Here is a 20,394-nt window from a genome sequence, read left to right on the forward strand (position 1 = left end):
TGCACATGCATGCGCACACAGAAAAGAGATGCAGACCATAAAGTCACATGCACACGCGCCAGAGGTGCTGCACACACTCACCAGACATGCCATCTAGCATACATACACGTCTTGCAAACACAATCAGCATGTTTAGACCTTCCAACCCCAGTGCTGGGCTGGAGGAGAAATAAGAGCACCAGAAGACCCTTCTGAATTAGCAAGGAGATCTGTGGGGAAAAGACCCTTCTCATTGTTCTTTAGAAATCCTCTTTAAAGAGCAGCCAGAGGGATCATTTATTTCCAGAGCAGGGCTTTTACCCCATTTCAGCACTGTGCTGCTTTGTGGTGAAATTGGAGTTGAAAAGATCTCTCCAAGGGCCCTTTAGGCATCTTTCTCTCCAGGACAGACAGAGATCTTCATCCTATGATTAGATCAGGAGATGAAAACAGCAGGGACTAGCAGGACACACCCTGAGGTTTGGCAAGCCATATGCAGCCAATGGACTGTAAGTTAGAATGTCTTCAGTCAAGAGAGTTTGTGACCATCAAATATAAAATATTTTGGAGTGGGTTGCTTGATTTTTTGGTCAATATTCATTTTGTCAGTTTGTTTCTTAGGCTGTGCGGATACAATACATTTAAAGCACGTGGCTTCCCCCAGAGAACCACAGGACTTGTAGTTTATTGCTACAGTTCTCAACACCCTTAACAAACTGCAGCTCGCAGGATTTCTTGGGTGAAGTCATGTACTTTAAATGTTAGGTGGGTCTGTTGCAGCCTTAATCATATACAAAGCAGCCAGGATCAGCATTCCCTGTCCACTTAACAGGCTCAGTCCTCTCACTGAGAGGACTTTTGGATTTCCCTCCCTCTGCCTTGGTTCCCGCCCCCCCCCCAATATTATTTGTACTTCCATAAACCTTGATGTTTCCCCCAGTCTTTGGATAACTTCACCTCGTCCCTGGGTGGAGTCATTTGGGTGACATAATGATTGTTATTCACAGCCTGAACATCAGAAATAGAAAGAGTAATAATATATTTCAAAAACTGGCCAGTGGTTAAAAAATGTGCTTTTGTTTTTATTCCTGGGTTTTATTTTACTTTGTGTTTATTTCTTTTCCAGGAGGGTGGTGTAAAAATGGAAGAGCAGAGACTCAGGAGACCCATTCAAAGGGAGAGACTGGAGTGCAAAGGAAAGAAACCTCCTGCCGGCCAAGTTGGGACCATCAGGGATCTTCTGCCTCGGGCAGATTTATGTCAAATTAAGCAGGAGGCAGTTGAGGGGCAGCCGCAGCAGCACTGGGAGGCCCAGAAGCAGGATTTCCTGAAGACGATGCAGCCCCCTCGTTCAGGGTGGGAAACCCCACAGGCTCCCAGTCCTCCCCACTCCGGGGATGGTGTCCTCTCCTTCAGGGGAGCTGCGGATGCCAGTCGGTGGCCCAGTGGGAGAGCAGGGGGGACAGACCAGACCCTGCTCCCAGACACTGAGGGGCTTCTGGGAAAGGTAAGTGCCCTCCTCTCACCTGGGTTTCCAGCACCTGGAGGTCACAGGTCCACTGCCTCTCGACATGGAGGTTCTGTTTAGCTATGGTGGTGAATATTCCTCCTCCCTGCACTTTCTCTCTAATCCACTTTAAAAAGGCTTGCTAGACCAAAACTTACATGGCAGGTTTGCGATCATATCTCCTGCTATTCTTACTTTACTTAAACAGCTGCAGGGGACTCTGAATTTTAACAGAGCAGAAGCTGTGTCAGAAGAGGTGACCTTCCACCAAACCCCGTTTTCCTCCTCTAAATTGCCTCCATTTCCAAAATGCTCTTTTCTCCCCACTGAGGTAAAAATCTTGGCACGTCTTGCAGCCTCAGCAATCCCATGTGTAGTCGCATTAAATAAGACTGGCCCATCTTGCAAGGTTGTTGCAAGATCTATTAAGATAATGGCCAGGTTCAGATGACTGAATCACAGCCTGAAAAGCCGGGTTAAAAATAGGAACAGTCATAGAATCATAGAGTTGGAAGAGACCACAAGGGCCATCAAGTCCAACCCCCTGCCAAGCAGGAAACACCATCAGAGCACTCCTGACATATGGTTGTCAAGCCTCTGCTTAAAGACCTCCAAAGTAGGAGACTCCACCACACTCCTTGGCAGCAAATTCCACTGTCAAACAGCTCTTACTGTCAGGAAGTTCTTCCTAATGTTTAGGTGGAATCTTCTTTCTTGTAGTTTGGATCCATTGCTCCGTGTCCGCTTCTCTGGAGCAACAGAAAACAACCTTTCTCCCTCCTCTATGTGACATCCTTTTATATATTTGAACATGGCTATCATATCACCCCTTAACCTCCTCTTCTCCAGGCTAAACATGCCCAGCTCCCTTAGCCGTTCCTCATAAGGCATCATTTCCAGGCCTTTGATCATTTTGGTTGCCCTCCTCTGGACATGTTCCAGTTTGTCAGTGTCCTTCTTGAACTGTGGTGCCCAGAACTGGACACAGTACTCCAGGTGAGGTCTGACCAGAGCAGAATACAGTGGCACTATTACTTCCCTTGATCTAGATGCTATACTCCTATTGATGCAGCCCAGAATTGCATTGGCTTTTTTAGCTGCCGCGTCACACTGTTGGCTCATGTCAAGTTTGTGGTCAACCAAGACTCCTAGATCCTTTTCACATGTACTGCTCTCAAGCCAGGACCTCATTTTACCAGCTTCTTTACAAGAATATCATGGGGCACCTTGTCAAATGCCTTGCTGAAATCAAGGTAGGCTACATCCACTGCGTTCCCGTCATCTACCAGGCTTGTAATTCTGTCAAAAAACGAGATCAGGTTAGTCTGACATGACTTATTTTTCAGAAATCCATGCTGACCTTTTAATGCATTGCTGCAACAAAGTTACAATAAAACCTAAGTTGACCCAAGTTTAAAACCAAAAACTCTAGCCGCCACCGCAGTCTCCTGGTCCCCACAACCAGAATGCATCACTCCAGGAAGGACCCCCACCCAACCCTGAGTGTGAGAGGGCAAAAGAAAAGGACTCTAAATGGGTAGTTGCACAAATTTACCAGCTGTGGTCCTGCACTGACAGCAAGGCTAACAAACAGGGGAGCTGGGAATGTGCTGGTCCCATATCTCCCTGCATCTGCCTCCTGACCTAATTCTCCCAGCTTACCTCATTATTGGGCCGGCCCTGAGGGTGAACTGTGATGAAACCAGGCAATTTCTTATGAGCCATAACTAGCAAACTTTCCATTTTGCCCAAACCAGGAAACTACAGCTGCCAGCTTTGAAATAAGCTGGGATATTAAGCTAACTTCAAACTGTGCTTGGTCAAAACAGGAAACTCTGGTTGATCAGTGGCTTCGTGGTTTGACTCATCCCACTGATAGCAGTAAAAATAGGAAGCCCTGTTGCATTTGAAGGGGTTGTTTGGACAGAGTCTCTGATCAGCATGCCTAGCAGGACAGGCTTAAAAAGGTAAAGGGACCCCTGACCATTAGGTCCAGTCGTGACCGACTCTGGGGTTGCGGTGCTCATCTCAATTTATTGGCCGAGGGAGCCAGCGTACAGCTTCCGGGTCATGTGGCCAGCATGTCTAAGCCGCTTCTTGCGAACCAGAGCAGTGCATGGGAAGGCCCTTTACCTTCCTGCCGGAGCTGTACCTATTTATCTACTTGCACTTTGACGTGCTTTTGAACTGCTAGGTTGCAATTATTATTATTATTATTATTATTATTATTATTATTATTATTATTTGCATCCTGCCTATCTGACTGGGTTGCCTCAGCCCATCTGGGTAGCTTCCAAGAAAATAAAAACCATCAAAAATTTCCTTGTAAAAGGCTGCCTTCAGAAGTCTTCCATTTTGTAGAAATGGCCTTCGGTTTTAAAGAATTGCCCTCTTTAAGGAATAACTTGGTGTAAACATGTATGTCGTCCTCTAGGTCCAAACACACACAGACACAGACATAGTAGGAGCAAGCAGTGCTCTAAAGTGCTTATCTTGCAAACTTGCCATCTAGGTTGTTTACTCCTGACCAAAGTTCCTGTTTCCCAAAAGGACAGGAGGGGAAGCAGAGGAGGAAACCGATGGGTTTGAAGGCTCTTTCCACCAGCCGCCTCTCTCCCCTGAGGAACAAGAGCAAAGGGTGTTTGCAGGGCAGGAGGACAGAGGAGGAGGCAGCGAGGGCAGAGGGAGCAGTGGGCGGATCCACCGCCTCTCCCAGGGGGTCCTGATGCAAGCAAGGGGCTTCCTTCTTCTCCATGCAAGGGCCACCCATGTATTCAGAGCAGTTCTTTGCAGATTAACTCTTAAATTCCAAGGGACCTACTCTCAGGCCGCTAATGTACGTACCATGCCAGCCTTAGGAAGGGAGGTGGGACAGGCAGGTGAAAGCAGTTGGCAACAGTGTTTGAAAACGGGCAGAGGCTCTTGGGAAGGGGGTGCCCAATTGGGGCTTCTCCAGGGGCAGCGGAATGTCTTGGGCAGGAGAATCCCTGCAGGGGCTCTCAGACTCCCTTGGCTTCTTCTTCCCTTCCTCCCAGGAAGCTGCAACTTGCTCTGGATTCTGCACTCCTCAGGAAGCTGAACCTGCAAACCTAGCTGAGACTGAACCTGCAACCCTGGCCAGGATGGAAGGAGGAAGATGGACGGGTGACCTGGTCAGGCTGTCTCCCGCATCCCTCCCCACAACCTCTGAGCATTCCCTCCCAGGACCCTTGGATAAATCTGGTGAGTTCCAGGGGAGAGGAGATGGGGAGAGGGATAGATGGATGGTGGAGGGAGAAAGGTGAAAAGATGGAGAGGAGACAAATGGAAGGAGGTTCCTGAACGTAAGAAGGAAGGGGTGAGGCCTTCTCCAAAGCAGCTTTTCTTCCTCCAGGCTTTTAAATCTTAGATGTTATTTCCCCAGCAGGAATAATTGATGATAATGATGTGGCACACCAATCCTGAAAAACGGGTGAAGGGGAATGGAAATGCTTCCCATAAATATTTATAATTAATCTATTACCCTTATTTTTTATAGACAGGGTCAGAGTGATACATTCCACCAGCATCAAAACACAATAAATGCATGCAGCTCCCCAGTTTGGTGGACTTAAGGGACAAAGGACCAGCTATCATGATACACAATTCCTGTGGCTGGAGGCTCTACACTTAGGATTGGACATATAAAGACTTCCGGGGTTGGCGCGATCTGGAAATGGCGGATTCCCTCCGAGCTCCGGAGGGAATCGGCTCAGCGGTGGATGGGTCTTTGCCGTGCCGGCGACACGGGGACCCTTAAAAACCGCAGGCGCGGAAGCCTGCGGACTGAAGACTCGGTGGGTACCTTAAGCGCCCCCCCTGATTCGCAAAGAGCCTTTTTAAAGGCTGCGGAGGGGATACGGGGGACGGCGCGGTGCCGAGAGTCGATCGCTACTGCCGCTGAGTGAAGCCGCGAGCCATGACTGGAGAGCGCTGACTTCCTTCCTTGAAATTTGGATTGAAAAGAAGAACCCGTGAGTAAACTGGAATTGGACTTTAAGAATTTTACCTTTTGAATTTGAGACGATCGGGGTGTGTGCTAAAAGGAAGTCCGCACCCCCCCCCTTGCAGACGATCCAGAGCAACGATAAAAGATCTAAGCTGGAGTGCCTACCCTGTAAAGGGTGAGTTTAAAAAGACAGTAACTTCTAAGATTTGGAAAAGTAATTTTGAGCAGGAGAGTGGAGTGTTGGAAGTTGTTTGTTCTGCTGTAAACAACCCTCCCCCCCGGGCCCGGGAGCGTCCTGTTTTGGAGCTTGTCTAAGAGGTGCAGAGTTTGACAGCTGTCAAAGCTGTCAAACGGACTGTTAACAGTGGAAAAATCGATACTTAAGTTTCCTCTGGATTAAAAGGAGTTACAATTGAACTAAAATTGTTGGAAATAAAGAAACAATAACAAGTTAGAGGACTGTTGGAGAAAAGAACATTAAGTAACCAGATTCCCTCTAGGGGGAATTCTGTGGAATTACAATGGCTGTGGATGGAAAGATACTGGGGGAAATCGAAAGGATGTTCTATTTGGTGGGAATCTTACAAGAGCAGACTACGGCTATGAGTGAACAATTGATGACCTTGACTTCTGAAACAAGTAGTTCTGCTGAATGTAACGAGGACCTGACTGAGAAAGAATCCACAGCTGAACCAGAAATGATAACTAGAGAAGAGGAGAAGACAAAACAAGAAAGAGAGGAAGTGAAGTGGGAAAACACTAACCAGAAGCTGACACCTGCGGAATATAAGCAAGGAGACTATTGGATTAAATCTACTACAAATCTACGAAAGATGCAGAAGACGAAAGTGGAGGCCCTGGGAGATTATGAAATCAAGGAATTTAAAATAAAGAAATATAATTGGGGCCTCCACATAGACTCTGACTTTGATTATCTTCAAGATTCATGCCTTGTGGAAATTCTTCAGCAGCTGTTTTCAAATATGGGAAGAGACTATGGACTTATTGTGAAAGAATTCTTTCGAGATTTGATGACCGACATAAAGGATTACCAACAAGACCGGCGGAGAGGGACTGAAAGAGAATTGAGAGCCTCGGACGTGAGGAACCCAGGCTACGAACTGTTATTTTGGACATGTTTAGGGAAGGGACGCAAATCGGGGATGGGAGGGAGGGAAGGATCTAGTTTTAACAACACTCAAGACCAGGGGGTTTAGTTAATAAGATTATCATTTAAGACAAAATGGGAAATCGACGGAAGGGAACTGAGGTCCAACTTAGAAAAAATTTAATTTTGTTTTTCTCTATAAAAGGACTAATATTAAGATGGATAAGGAAATGCCAATTTGCTGATATAAATTTGGGAATAGGGATGCAAGGGAGGGGGTGGGGGGAAGTCAACGACCAGGGTTAGAAAATAAGTTTTTTCGGAAATTATACATGTTTGTTGTTTTTTCTGTCTGTCTGTTTTTGTGTTTTGTTGTTATCTGTATAAAATGTGAAAACCCAATAAAAATCTTTATTAAAAAAAAAAAAGGGATTGGACATATAAAGTCCAAGAGCATCTGGTATTAGAAGCAAATTTTGTAAACTTGCCAATCTTACATACCGGGATTGTTTGTGAGAGTGAGTGAGTGGGATAATAATTTATAGCACCCCTGTAATTTTGTCCGTCCCTAAGCTTCTATGGGTGGGACGCGGGTGGCGCTGTGGGTAAAACCTCAGCGCCTAGGGCTTGCCGATCGCATGGTCGGCGGTTCGAATCCCTGCGGCGGGGTGAGCTCCCGTCTTTCGGTCCCAGCTCCTGTCCACCTAGCAGTTCGAAAGCTCCCCTAAGTGCAAGTAGATAAATAGGTACCGCTTTATAGCGGGAAGGTAAACGACGTTTCTGTGTGCTGCGCTGGTGCCGGCTCACCAGAGCAGCTTTGTCACGCTGGCCACGTGACCCAGAAGTGTCTCTGGACAGCGCTGGCCCCCGGCCTCTTAAGTGAGATGGGCGCACAACCCTAGAGTCGGACACGACTGGTCCGTACGGGCAGAGGTACCTTTACCTTTACCTTTAAGCTTCTATGGAGATACTGTGGTACAACCTTGGTACAAATTTCAAAATAAGTACACAAAGCCAACAAAGAGACTCAGAGGTTTATAGTGGCACCAGGTAAAGGTAAAGGGACCCCTGACCATTAGGTCGAGTCGTGACTGACTCTGGGGTTGCGGCACTCATCTCGCTTTACTGGCCGAGGGGGCCGGCGTACAGCTTCCGGGTCATGTGGCCAGCATGACTAAGCCACTTCTGGTGAACCAGAGCAGCGCACAGAAACACTGTTTACTTTCCCGCCGGAGCGGTACCTATTTATCTACTTGCACTTTGACATGCTTTCAAACTCACCAGAGCAGCTTTGTCACGCTGGCCACGTGACCCAGAAGTGTCTCTGGACAGCGCTGGCCCCCGGCCTCTTAAGTGAGATGGGCGCACAACCCTAGAGTCGGACACGACTGGTCCGTACGGGCAGAGGTACCTTTACCTTTACCTTTAAGCTTCTATGGAGATACTGTGGTACAACCTTGGTACAAATTTCAAAATAAGTACACAAAGCCAACAAAGAGACTCAGAGGTTTATAGTGGCACCAGGTAAAGGTAAAGGGACCCCTGACCATTAGGTCGAGTCGTGACTGACTCTGGGGTTGCGGCACTCATCTCGCTTTACTGGCCGAGGGGGCCGGCGTACAGCTTCCGGGTCATGTGGCCAGCATGACTAAGCCACTTCTGGTGAACCAGAGCAGCGCACAGAAACACTGTTTACTTTCCCGCCGGAGCGGTACCTATTTATCTACTTGCACTTTGACATGCTTTCAAACTGCTAGGTTGGCAGGAGCAGGGACCGAGCAACGGGAGCTCACCCTGTCACGGGGATTCGAACCGCCAACCTTCTGATCGGCAAGCCGTGGCTCTGTGGTTTAGACCACAGCGCCACCCGCGTCCCTTAAAGTTCCCTTAGAGAGATCCTTTAACTCCAATCTCAGCAGGAATCAGCACAGTGCTGAGATGGGATAGGAGTCCTGATCTAGAGATAAATGATCCCACTGGCTGCTCTTTAAAGAGGGTTTCTAAAGAACAATCAGAAGGGTCTTTTTTCATGGATCTCATTGCTAATTCAGCATGTTCTTCTTGTGCTCTTATTTTTCCCCACCCCAGCACTGGGAATGGAAGATCTAAACATGCTGGTTCACAGCTGTCAACTTTCAGATTTGAAAATAAGGGATCAGCAGCCTCACCTGTCCCCACGTCCCTGTGGCATCACGTATCCTGCTCAAAATTCCACTTTGTCAGACTGCAGCCCACAAAAGCTTAGGCCATAATACATTTATCTGCCTTTAAGGGCTGCAAAAGATGAATAAACAGAAGCATAGTTCATCTATGGACTTCCATCCTACAGGAGACAGTGACAGCCAGCAATATGGATAGCTTGAAGAAAAGGATAAGACTGACGTCTCTGCTCTGCCCTCGCGGTCCTAGGCAATAATGCTTCTTGATACTAGTTTCTGGAAAGCACAGGAAGGCAGGGAAGACTCTTGTGCTCCAGTCCTGCTTGCCGGTTTCCCACAGGCATCTGGTTGGCCTCTGTGAGAAGAGGATGCTGGACTAGGTGGGCCTTTGCCTGATGCAGAAGGCTCTTCTTAGGTTCCAATATATTTCTACAGTGACATGCAGCACTTAAGTTTTACTTATTTCACAAAGGAGACACTGTTACTTGAGCCTGAGGTCATTTCTTCAATTCAGAAAGAAAAATACAGAGATGTGTCTAATAAGCTAATTCCACCATAGATCTATATTATAAAATGATGCTGCTTTATTAAGTTTGAATGGAGTGATCATGTGTTGCTCTTGCCACTATCTCATCAGCTTATGTAAAAAAATTGGAACCTAGAGAGGACAGTGGAGAATGAAGGTGTTAAAATGAGAGAAGGTGCAGATTGGGATTGACATGTGTTCAGTTCCTTTTTTGTCTTTCTTGAAAGTCTAACAGGATTCTCTTTCCTCCCAGACTCCCAAACAGGTGAGGAAGATGAAAGTCAGAATTCTATGGAGTCACAGGTGAATTCATTGGGAAGAACAAAGAAACTGAGGATACAACAACAAACTCACAAAGGAGAGAAACTATTTGAATGTATGAAGTGTGGGACGAACTTTAGTCATAGTCAAGCACTTAGAATACATCAACGAACTCACACGGGTGAGAAACCATTTAAATGTATGGAGTGCGGTAAGAGCTTCAGTGGAAGTGGACATCTTAGAATACACCAACGTACTCACACAGGGGAGAAACCATTTGAATGTATTGAATGTGAAAAGAGCTTCAGTACCACTGGGAAACTTCGAATACATCAGCGAACTCACACAGGGGAGAAACCATTTAAATGTTTTGAATGTGGAAAAAGCTATAGTCGAAGTGGAGAACTTAGAATACACCAACGAACTCACACAGGGGAAAAACCATTTAAATGTATGGAATGTGGAAAGAGCTACAGGGATAGTGGATCACTTAGAATACACCAACGAACTCACACAGGGGAGAGACCATTTAAATGTATGGAGTGCGGTAAGGGCTTCAGTCGAAGTGGAACCCTTAGAAGTCATCTACAAATACACACGGAGGATAAACCATTGAAATGTATTGAATGTGGAAAGAGCTTCAGTGAAAGTGGAGCACTTAGAATACACCAACGAATTCACACAGGTGAGAAACCATTTAAATGTATGGAGTGCGGTAAGAGCTTCAATGATAGTGGATCACTTAGAATACACCAACGTACTCACACGGGAGAGAAACCATTTAAATGTATTGAATGTGGAAAGAGCTTCAGTGATAGTGGACATCTTAGAAGACACCAACGAACTCACACAGGGGAGAAACCATTTAAATGTATGGAATGTGGAAAGAGCTACAGGGATAGTGGATCACTTAGAATACACCAACGAACTCACACAGGGGAGAAACCATTTAAATGTATGCAGTGTGGAAAGAGCTTCCATGGAAGTGGAGCACTTAGAATACATCAGCGAACTCACACAGGGGAGAAACCATTTGAATGTGTGGATTGTGGAAAAAGCTACAGTCGAAGTGGAGCACTTAGAAGACACCAACGAACTCACACAGGGGAAAAACCATTTAAATGTATGGAATGTGGAAAGAGCTACAGGGATAGTGGATCACTTAGAATACACCAACGAACTCACACAGGGGAGAAACCATTTAAATGTATGCAGTGTGGAAAGAGCTTCCATGAAAGTGGAGCACTTAGAATACATCAGCGAACTCACACAGGGGAGAAACCATTTGAATGTGTGGATTGTGGAAAGAGCTTCAGTCGAAGTGGGACACTTAGAAGACATGAACGAACTCACACAGGGGTGAAACCATTTAAATGTATTGAATGTGGAAAGAGCTACAGTCGAAGTGGAGAACTTAGAATACACCAACGAACTCACACAGGGGCAAAACCATTTAAATGTATGGAATGTGGAAAGAGCTACAGTGATAGTGGATCACTTAGAAGACATCAACAAACTCACACAATGGAGAAACCATTTGAATGTGTGGATTGTGGAAAGAGCTTCAGTCGAAGTGGGACACTTAGAAGACATCAGCGAACTCAGACGGGGGATAAATCAATTAAATGTATTGAATATGGAAAGAGCTACAGCCAATATGGAGCACTTAGAAGACATCAACAAACTCATACAGGGCAAAAACCACAGATACTTTAATAAACTGCATAGGTGTTTTTTACCTTTCCTTCTATGCTTCCTTGCAATACTGACAAAATCAAACCATGCCAATGCTTTCAGCCCCAGAAGAGGAGCTCCCCTTGGTGTCAAAAGAAAGCAGTCCTGTGCCACATTTCGTAGCAGTTACTTTAACAAACTCTACCTGGGGCTGCCTTTGAAAAGAGCTCAGAAGCTTCAATGGCTCAAAGAGCAGTATAGGACTCCCTTATTGGAACAGCTTCGTCTGCCTAATTGTCTGTTTCTGAACACAATCAATGTTTCCACAAGAAGAGGAAGATAGATTTGGAGTGCAGCATTTTTAATAAGAAATGGACCCATGACTATTTCTTTGTGGAGCTGAGCCTCATTTGTGGTGAGGCCCTCTCCGTCCTGAAGAAGGCCCACCTGCAGACACACTGCAGGACGAAGCACATCCAGTACGAGGAGTTCCAAGGGCAGCTGTGCCAGGAGAAGGTCAAGGCTCTGAAAACGGACCTGTTGGGTAACCTGTGGCCCCTCCAGATGATGTCAAATTGCAACTCACGTCTTCTTTAGCCGCTGGCCACGCTGGCTGGGGCTCATGGGAGCTGGAGTCCAAGGATCTAGGTCCACAAATGCCGGGGACAATTCAAATCCCTCCTCAGTCGTGAAGCTGATTGGGCGACTTAAAGCTGGTCACCATCTTTATGCGAAACCTCCCTCGCAGGGTTGCTGTGTGCGTGAAAGCACTATATCCTGTGGTGGGCTTGATGAGGTAAGTGTGGAACATAAATGTAATTCATAGGTAAGAAGACAGGAAATAGTTCTGAATCTGACTGAAAATAAAGGATTCTTTGTCTCCAAGTTGCATATAGCAAGCACCTGTGTTGTTGAACTCTAGCTGAAGTATCAACATCTGGTTCCTCAGCACTCTGTGCTCTCTCTCTGGAAACCTCCAGCTGTCAGGTGACAGGAACCAGCCAATGCCTCCCAGTTCAGAAACAGTCTGCCAAGAGCTGAGATTGGAAGTGGACAACCAGGGAAACTTAGGGGAGCAACAACATTTTTTATTCCATGCTCATGAATGTTGATTTGAATCAATTTGCCAGATGTGTTCAAAATAGTAGGGAAAATTTATGGTTGACACCACCTTGGGACAGTTTTGACAGGAATTTGGGGAACTGGGAATATTTTTAGCTCCATCAAGGTTGATGGATCAGCAAATAGCTGGAGAGGATTAAGGGGCGGTGGCGGGAATCAGGCCTTGTTTCTCATGTGACAGATAACCGATTCCACAGTTCTTAAATGTGACCATTTGCTGCCTCCCAAAATGATGCTTAAGCCTCCCCCCCCAAAAAAAACAACTCAAACATGGCAGCTGGTCTTGTCAAACGGGCCAATATAAGGTTCATTTGGCAAGATTGTTGTTGTTTAGTTATTTAGTTGTCTGACTCTTCGTGACCCCATGGACTAGAGCATGCCAGGCACTCCTCTCTTCCACTGCCACCCACAGCTTGGTCAAACTCATGCTGGTAGCTTCGAGAACACTGTCCAACCATCTTGTCCTCTGTCGTCCCCTTCTCCTTGTTCCCTCCATCTTTCCCAACATCAGGGTCTTTTCCAGGGAGTCGAGTCTTCTCATGAGGTGGCCAAAGTATTGGAGCCTCAGCTTCAGGATCTGTCCTTCCAGTGAGCACTCAGGGCTGATTTCCTTCAGAATGGAGAGGTTTGATCTTTTTGCAGTCCATGGGACTCTAAAGAGTCTCCTCCAGCACCATAATTCAAAAGTATCAATTCTTCGGCGATCAGCCTTCTTTCTGGTCCAGCTCTCACTTACAGACATCACTACTGGGAAAACCATAGCTTTAACTATACGGACCTTTGTTGGCAAGGTGATGTCTTTGCTTTTTAGGATGCTGTCTAGGTTTGTCCTTGCTTTTCTCCCAAGAAACAGGAGTCTTTTAATTTTGTGACTGCTGTCACCATCTGCAGTGATCATGGAGCCCCAGAAAGTAAAATCTCTCACTGCCTCCATTTCTTCCCCTTCTATTTGCCAGGAGGTGATGGGACCAGTGGCCAAGATCTTCGTTTTTTTTGATGTTGAGCTTTAGACCATATTTTGCGCTCTCCTCTTTCACCCTCATTGAAAGGTTCTCTAATTCCTCCTCACTTTCTGCCATCAAGGTTGTGTCATCCTCATATCTGAGGTTGTTGATATTTCTTCCGGCAATCTTAATTCCAGTTTGGGATTCATCCACTCCAGCCTTTCTCATGTTGAATTCCGAATATAAGTTAAATAAGCGGGGAAACAGTATACAGCCTTGTCATACTTTTTCCCAATTTTGAACCAATCAGTTGTTCCATATCCAGTTCTAACTGTAGCTTCTTGTCCCACATAGAGATTTCTTATGTTATGGAAATTATGGGAGATTTCTCATGTTACGGAGATTTCTCATGTTACGGAAACAACATATTGCTAGACTGTTAAATGTTACAAAAATTATGCCTGAATGTATCCTTTCAACGTGACAGCTCAGGGAAGTTACCTAGCTTTAAAAATAATATAAAATCAACTCCTTTGAGAGTTTCCTCCATTCCAAAGATATTTTCCCCTTGAAAAAGGACTCCAGGAAGTGTCCAGGGGTGAGAATTGCTGAGCTGGGCCAAGGAAAGCTTAATCCCATCACCAAACTTGCCAAGGGGCCAGACATGCAAAGGAAGTTCTATTGTACTTTGGGTGATGGGACTTCAGAGGTGTTTGCCTATGCTAATCGTATACCTGAGTCTTGCCCTGACATGTCTACTTATGCTAATCTTGTACCAAGGGCTTGTCTGGACATGTTTGCCAAGGTTAAACTAGTGTAACCCCTGTCTACCCCATCCCTTTTGTGACATGTCAGTGATGTAACAATCATATAGCAGTGATGCTCTACAAACTGTATTCTGGGATATGGTGGGGAAGTTTTAAAAGTCTTTGTCACCCCATGCTCGGGGTTCAAAATTCCTCTTTCAACCTGTTGCGAAATAAACTTTGGTCTACAGCTATTTGCTCCAGTTGATGGCTGGACTCCTTCCTTTATTCCACAAGGGACCCACAGTCTCTGCCCGACGGGCTGGGTGACTGAGCAGCCTCACACCTAGATTTTTCCGTAACACAGAAAAGACAGATGAGGTGATCTGCTGAGATATGATGGCGCCCGGCAACACTTCCCCTGGGCCGATGGACGCCTGTGCCGATAAAAAAAGCTTGAGCTCTCTTCACAGCTCTTAGCAGAGATCCGCAGCGGCAGAAAGTGTTGCCTTGGATAATAAATCAGGCTGTGCGCAGGCTTCTTGCTAATCTCTAACAGTCTTTAATGACTAGAAAAACATCATAAATCAGTCCCGGCGAGAGAGCAGGCATCCTTCTCGCCTCTCAGCCAAAAACGAAAGTAAATCACACACAAAGAAAGATTCCCGTATGTGAACATAACCACGCCTCAGAATGTGAGACGTCACACAGAACTGTTTAACCCTATAAGTTCTGATTCTCCTCACATGATCGGGCACTCCCATTTCTTTAAAAACTTGCCATAGTTTGCTGTGGTTGACACAGTCAAAGGCTTTTGCATAGTCAATGAAGCAGAAGTAGATGTTTTTCATGAACTCTAGCTTTCTCCAAAATGCAGCGCATGTTTGCAATTTGGTCTCTGGTTCCTCTGCCCCTTCGAAATCCAGCTTGCACTTCTGGGAGTTCTCAATCCACATACTGCTTAAGCCTGCCTTGTAGAATTTTAAGCATAACCTTGCAAGCGTGTGAAATGAGTGCAATTGTGCGGTAGTTGGAACATTCTTTGGCACTGCCCTTCTTTGGGATTGGGATGTAGACTGACCTCCAATCCTCTGGCCACTGCTGAGTTTTCCAAAGTTGCTGGCATATTGAGTGTAGCACCTTACAGCATCATCTTTTAAAATTTTGGTTTTCAGGGAAGAAGCAGCCCTGAAAAATAAGGCAGGAATTCACCTTGAATCTTGCTAACAAAATCCTTTCATAGCTTTTTGTGAGGGTGTGGCTGCTAATCTTAAAGCCAGGATGAGCACTAAGAATTGGGCATCTTTTCCTCTGTTATAAAAAATAAAATAAAATACTTGTTCTGCTTCTAAAGAAACCCTTTGGAATGCATTCTTATTCTTTTTTCACAAAAAAAATCAAACAGCTGTGCAAAGGTGCTCCTGTGCAATGCAATGTCGGAATAACAAAATAATGAAACATCTCACAAGATCCTTGTTTTTTAAATATACAGCTAAAAAACCTTAAAACTCCTACAACACTTTCCAAATACAAATCTAATGGCAGGGACTAAGAGGCAACCTGATATTCAAGGCTTCACCCCCCCTCCCAACTTTTGGTTTCTCTTTAGACACTCATCTGTGGTCGCCTGGAGCATTTGAGGGAAAAGAGAGATAACATTCTGGCATACAAAGCAGACATAATAAAAGAAAGTGACAACCTGTTTGTAAGTGTCATTGTTACTTGGAAAGGAACAAGTGCTATAAGTTTAATGTACATATAATGCTGTGCTTGAATGCATTGTAATAAAAATACTATAAAGGGAAGTTTCTCTTAGACTTAGGCAAGAGGTTCCACTCTGACAAAAGCATCAGAGGAGGCTGGATCTTTCCTCATAATTCATCGCTGGAGGCATAAGCTGCAGAGCTCTCACGGAAGGAAGCTTAAACTTGAGAAGCCAGTGGGTTCTTGCTGGAGATGGCTAGGAGAAGCAGCAGCAGCAGTTGCAAATAAGTCATGCAATGTTGAAGAAGCTTAGGATCTCCCTTTGTGACCAGAGAGAGGAAAGCTGACTAAATTACATAAAGGACTGAACATTGTTTGCAACGTGCTACTTTATCATGCTTATCTTATTGTTAGACTGTTTAAGACTGTTCTGCAGGAAAGCTTCAGAACTTATTTTTGTGATGGAGAGAATTCATTTCCACACAAGGTCCAGATCAGGAATTCCATGGAACAACTTTAACAGCAAGTACTTGAAGGGTACTTCAACTAGTACTTCAACAAGTACTTGAAGGGACGCGGGTGGTGCTGTTTGTTAAACCACAGAGCCTAGGGCTTGCCGATCAGAAGGTCGTGGTTTGAATCCCCACAACGGTCCCGTTGCTCGGTCCCTGCTCCTGCCAACCTGCAGGAGTAGATAAATAGGTACCGCTCCGGCGGGAAGGTAAACGGCGTTTCTGTGTGCTGCTCTGCTTCACCAGAAGTAGCTTAGTCATGCTGGCCACATGAACCGGAAGCTGTACGCCGGCTCCCTCGGTCAGTAAAGCGAGATGAGCGCCGCAACCCCAGAGTTGTCTACAACTGGGTCTAATGGTCAGGGGTCCCTTCACCTTTACCTTTACTTGAAGGACCAAACCAAGAATTACAACAATCTCTTCCTCAAAATGGTTCAGCCTCCACCATCTTTACTGCAGTCAACTGATGGCAACGAACTATGCCCTGGGGCCCCCCGATCTTTCTCACTGCCAATGAAAACTAATAAATGAAAAGGAAGAGAAGCTACCCATGTCACACTGACACAAACACCTTGCATATGAACTTTGTAAAATAATGAAAGTGTACTACCCCTCCCCCCTGCTTGCTCTCCCCACCTCTCAATTCCCCAACCTTACACTGTATACAACATTAAAGTCTGTCTGTCTGTAACTTTTTATGATATCCAAACAGAGTAGCTTATAGTTAGGAAGCCAACACCCTCCCTTCAGATGTGAAGGAAATAAGCAGCTATCCTATCTTTAAAAGACATCTGAAGGCAGCCCTGTTTAGGGAAGTTTTTAATATTTAATGCTGTACTGTTTTTAACACTTGATTGGAAGCTGCCCAGAGTGGCTGGGGAAACTCAGCCAGATGGGCGGGGTATAAATAATAAATTATTATTATTATATAATGATCTTCCTCTGTTTCACTTCAGATAGAATCATAGAATCATAGAGTTGGAAGAGACCACAAGGGCCATCAAGTCCAACCCCCTGCCAAGCAGGAAACACCATCAGAGCACTCCTGACATATGGTTGTCAAGCCTCTGCTTAAAGACCTCCAAAGTAGGAGACTCCACCACACTCCTTGGCAGCAAATTCCACTGTCAAACAGCTCTTACTGTCAGGAAGTTCTTCCTAATGTTTAGGTGGAATCTTCTTTCTTGTAGTTTGGATCCATTGCTCCATGTCCGCTTCTCTGGAGCAGCAGAAAACAACCTTTCTCCCTCCTCTATGTGACATCCTTTTATATATTTGAACATGGCTATCATATCACCCCTTAACCTCCTCTTCTCCAGGCTAAACATGCCCAGCTCCCTTAGCCGTTCCTCATAAGGCATCGTTTCCAGACCTTTGACCATTTTGGTTGCCCTCCTCTGGACACGTTCCAGTTTGTCAGTGTCCTTCTTGAACTGTGGTGCCCAGAACTGGACACAGTACTCCAGGTGAGGTCTGACCAGAGCAGAATACAGTGGCACTATTACTTCCCTTGATCTAGATGCTATACTCCTATTGATGCATCCCAGAATTGCATTGGCTTTTTTAGCTGCCGCGTCACACTGTTGGCTCATGTCAAGTTTGTGGTCAACCAAGACTCCTAGATCCTTTTCACATGTACTGCTCTCAAGCCAGGTGTCACCCATCTTGTATTTGTGCCTCTCATTTTTTTTGCCCAAGTGCAATACTTTACATTTCTCCCTGTTAAAATTCATCTTGTTTGTTTTGGCCCAGTTCTCTAATCTGTCAAGGTCGTTTTGAAGTGTGATCCTGTCCTCTGGGGTGTTAGCCACCCCTCCCAGTTTGGTGTCATCTGCAAATTTGATCAGGATGCCCTTGAGTCCATCATCCAAGTCGTTGATAAAGATGTTGAATAAGACCGGGCCCAAGACAGAACCCTGTGGCACCCCACTAGTCACTCTTCTCCAGGATGAAGAGGAACCATTGATGAGCACCCTTTGGGTTCGGTCAGTCAGCCAGTTACAAATCCACTGAGTGGTAGCAGAGTCAAGACCGCATTTTACCAGCTTCTTTACAAGAATATCATGGGGCACCTTGTCAAATGCCTTGCTGAAATCAAGGTAGGCTACATCCACTGCGTTCCCTTCATCTACCAGGCTTGTAATTCTGTCAAAAAACGAGATCAGGTTAGTCTGACATGACTTATTTTTCAGAAATCCATGCTGACTATGGGTGATCACAGCATTCCTTTCTAGGTGCTCCCAGACTGTTTGCTTAATGATCTGCTCCAGAATCTTCCCTGCTATTGATGTCAGACTGACTGGGCGGTAATTATTTGGGTCCTCTCTTTCCCCCTTTTTGAAAATAGGGACAACATTTGCCCTCCTCCAGTCTGCCGGGACTTCGCCTGTTCTCCAGGAATTCTCTTTTTTTTTTTTTATAAAATTTTTATTGGTTTTACAAAGTTTTTAAATAACAAACAAACACTTAAAAAGACAAACATACACGTATAGTTTCTTTTTTTTTTATAATATTTTTTTATTAGTTTTACAAAAGTTTTTATAACAAACAAACACAAAAAAGCAAACAAACAAACAAAGAAGTGTGGTTTCATAATGTCATTTCATAAACTTCTTTCCTCGGACTTCCCCATACCTCCCCTTTCTGCATCCTCATGTCCAAATTTTATAGCAACTTATAGATATTTTTTCCAACTCTAATTTATTATAGTCCTTTCTTATTCTAATCTTGTATTACTGCAACCCTTTGTCTCTATCGAATCTCGACATTCTAAACTTCCTCAAGTTTATAGTGGTCCTTAAGATAAATCTTGAATTTCTTCCAATCTTCTTCCGCAGTCTCCTTTCCCTGGTCTCGAATTCTGCTCGTCATTTCGGCCAAAGTCATGTAGTCAATCACTTTCATCTGCCATTCTTCCACGGTGGGTAGATCTTGTGTCTTCCAATACTTTGCTATCAATATTCTTGCTGCTGTTGTTGCATACATAAAGAAAGTTCTATCTTTTTTTAACACCGATTGGCCGACAATGCCCAAGAGAAAGGCCTCTGGTTTCTTAAGAAAGGTATATTTAAATACCTTTTTCATTTCATTATATATCATCTCCCAGAAGACCTTAATCTTCGGGCACGTCCACCAAAGATGATAAAAAGTACCTTCAGTTTCTTTACATTTCCAACATTTATTGTCAGGCAAATGATAAATTTTTGCCAGCTTGACTGGGGTCATGTACCACCTGTAAACCATTTTCATGACATTTTCCTTTAAGGCACTACATGCCGTAAATTTAATTCCGGTGTTCCACAACCTTTCCCAGTCAGCTGACATTATATTATGACCGATGTCCTGTGCCCATTTAATCATGGCTGATTTAACTACTTCATCTTGTGTATTCCATTTTAACAGCAAGTTATACATTCTTGACAAATTCTTAATATTGGGTTCTAACAATTCTGTCTCAAGTTTTGATTTTTCCACCTGGAAGCCAATTTTCCTGTCTTGTTTAAAAACCTCCGTTATTTGGTAATAGTGGAGCCAATCTTGTACTTTGGGTTTTAGTTTTTCATGGCTCTTTAATTTCAGTCTCTCTCCATCTTGTTCTAGAATCTCACAATACTTTGGCCATCCGACCTCCATATTGAGTTTCTTGTGGGCCTTCGCCTCTAAAGGTGACAACCATCTAGGGGTTTTATTTTCCAGCAAGTCTTTATATCTCATCCAAACATTGAACAGCGCTTTCCTTACAATGTGATTTTTAAAGGCACTATGCACTTTAATTTTGTCATACCATAGATATGCATGCCATCCAAATGCATTATTGAAACCTTCTAAGTCCAAGATATCTGTATTCTCGAGGAGCATCCATTCTTTCAGCCAGCAGAATGCTGCTGCTTCATAGTACAATTTTAAGTCCGGCAGGGCAAATCCCCCTCTTTCTTTTGCATCTGTTAATATTTTATATTTTATCCTGGGCTTTTTGCCCTGCCAGACAAATTTCGCAATATCTTTCTGCCACCTCTTGAAACAGTCCATCTTGTCAAGTATTTGCAAAGTTTGAAACAAAAATAACATTCTAGGCAATACATTCATCTTAATTACTGCAATTCGGCCTAACATTGATAATCTCAAGTTTGACCATATTTCTAAATCTTTTTTAATTTCTGTCCAACATTTTTCATAGTTGTCCTT

General features: G+C 44.6%; 1 protein-coding gene and 1 long non-coding RNA gene across 2 annotated transcripts in view; one reads left to right on the plus strand and one right to left on the minus strand.

Annotated features, from left to right (window-relative positions):
- The first annotated feature begins 407 nt into the window (after nucleotides 1–407).
- On the plus strand, nucleotides 408–11,226 carry LOC309524677 (uncharacterized protein). Its single transcript, XM_082209559.1, has 4 exons — nucleotides 408–488; nucleotides 1,106–1,486; nucleotides 4,522–4,708; nucleotides 9,500–11,226. The coding sequence occupies exons 1-4, from the start codon at nucleotides 423–425 to the stop codon at nucleotides 11,221–11,223; spliced, it is 2,358 nt and encodes a 785-aa protein (XP_082065685.1). The 5' UTR covers nucleotides 408–422; the 3' UTR covers nucleotides 11,224–11,226.
- A 774-nt stretch (nucleotides 11,227–12,000) lies between these two features.
- LOC309525379 overlaps nucleotides 12,001–20,394 on the minus strand; it is a 15,829-nt gene continuing 7,435 nt past the window's right edge. Inside the window, exon 3 of the long non-coding RNA XR_014216200.1 lies at nucleotides 12,001–12,566. This is a non-coding gene — a long non-coding RNA (uncharacterized lncRNA). The remainder of the gene's footprint in view (nucleotides 12,567–20,394) is intronic.

This window comes from Podarcis vaucheri (assembly GCF_965113315.1).
Source record: "Podarcis vaucheri genome assembly, chromosome: 2".
Classification (NCBI taxonomy): Eukaryota; Metazoa; Chordata; class Lepidosauria; order Squamata; family Lacertidae; genus Podarcis; species Podarcis vaucheri.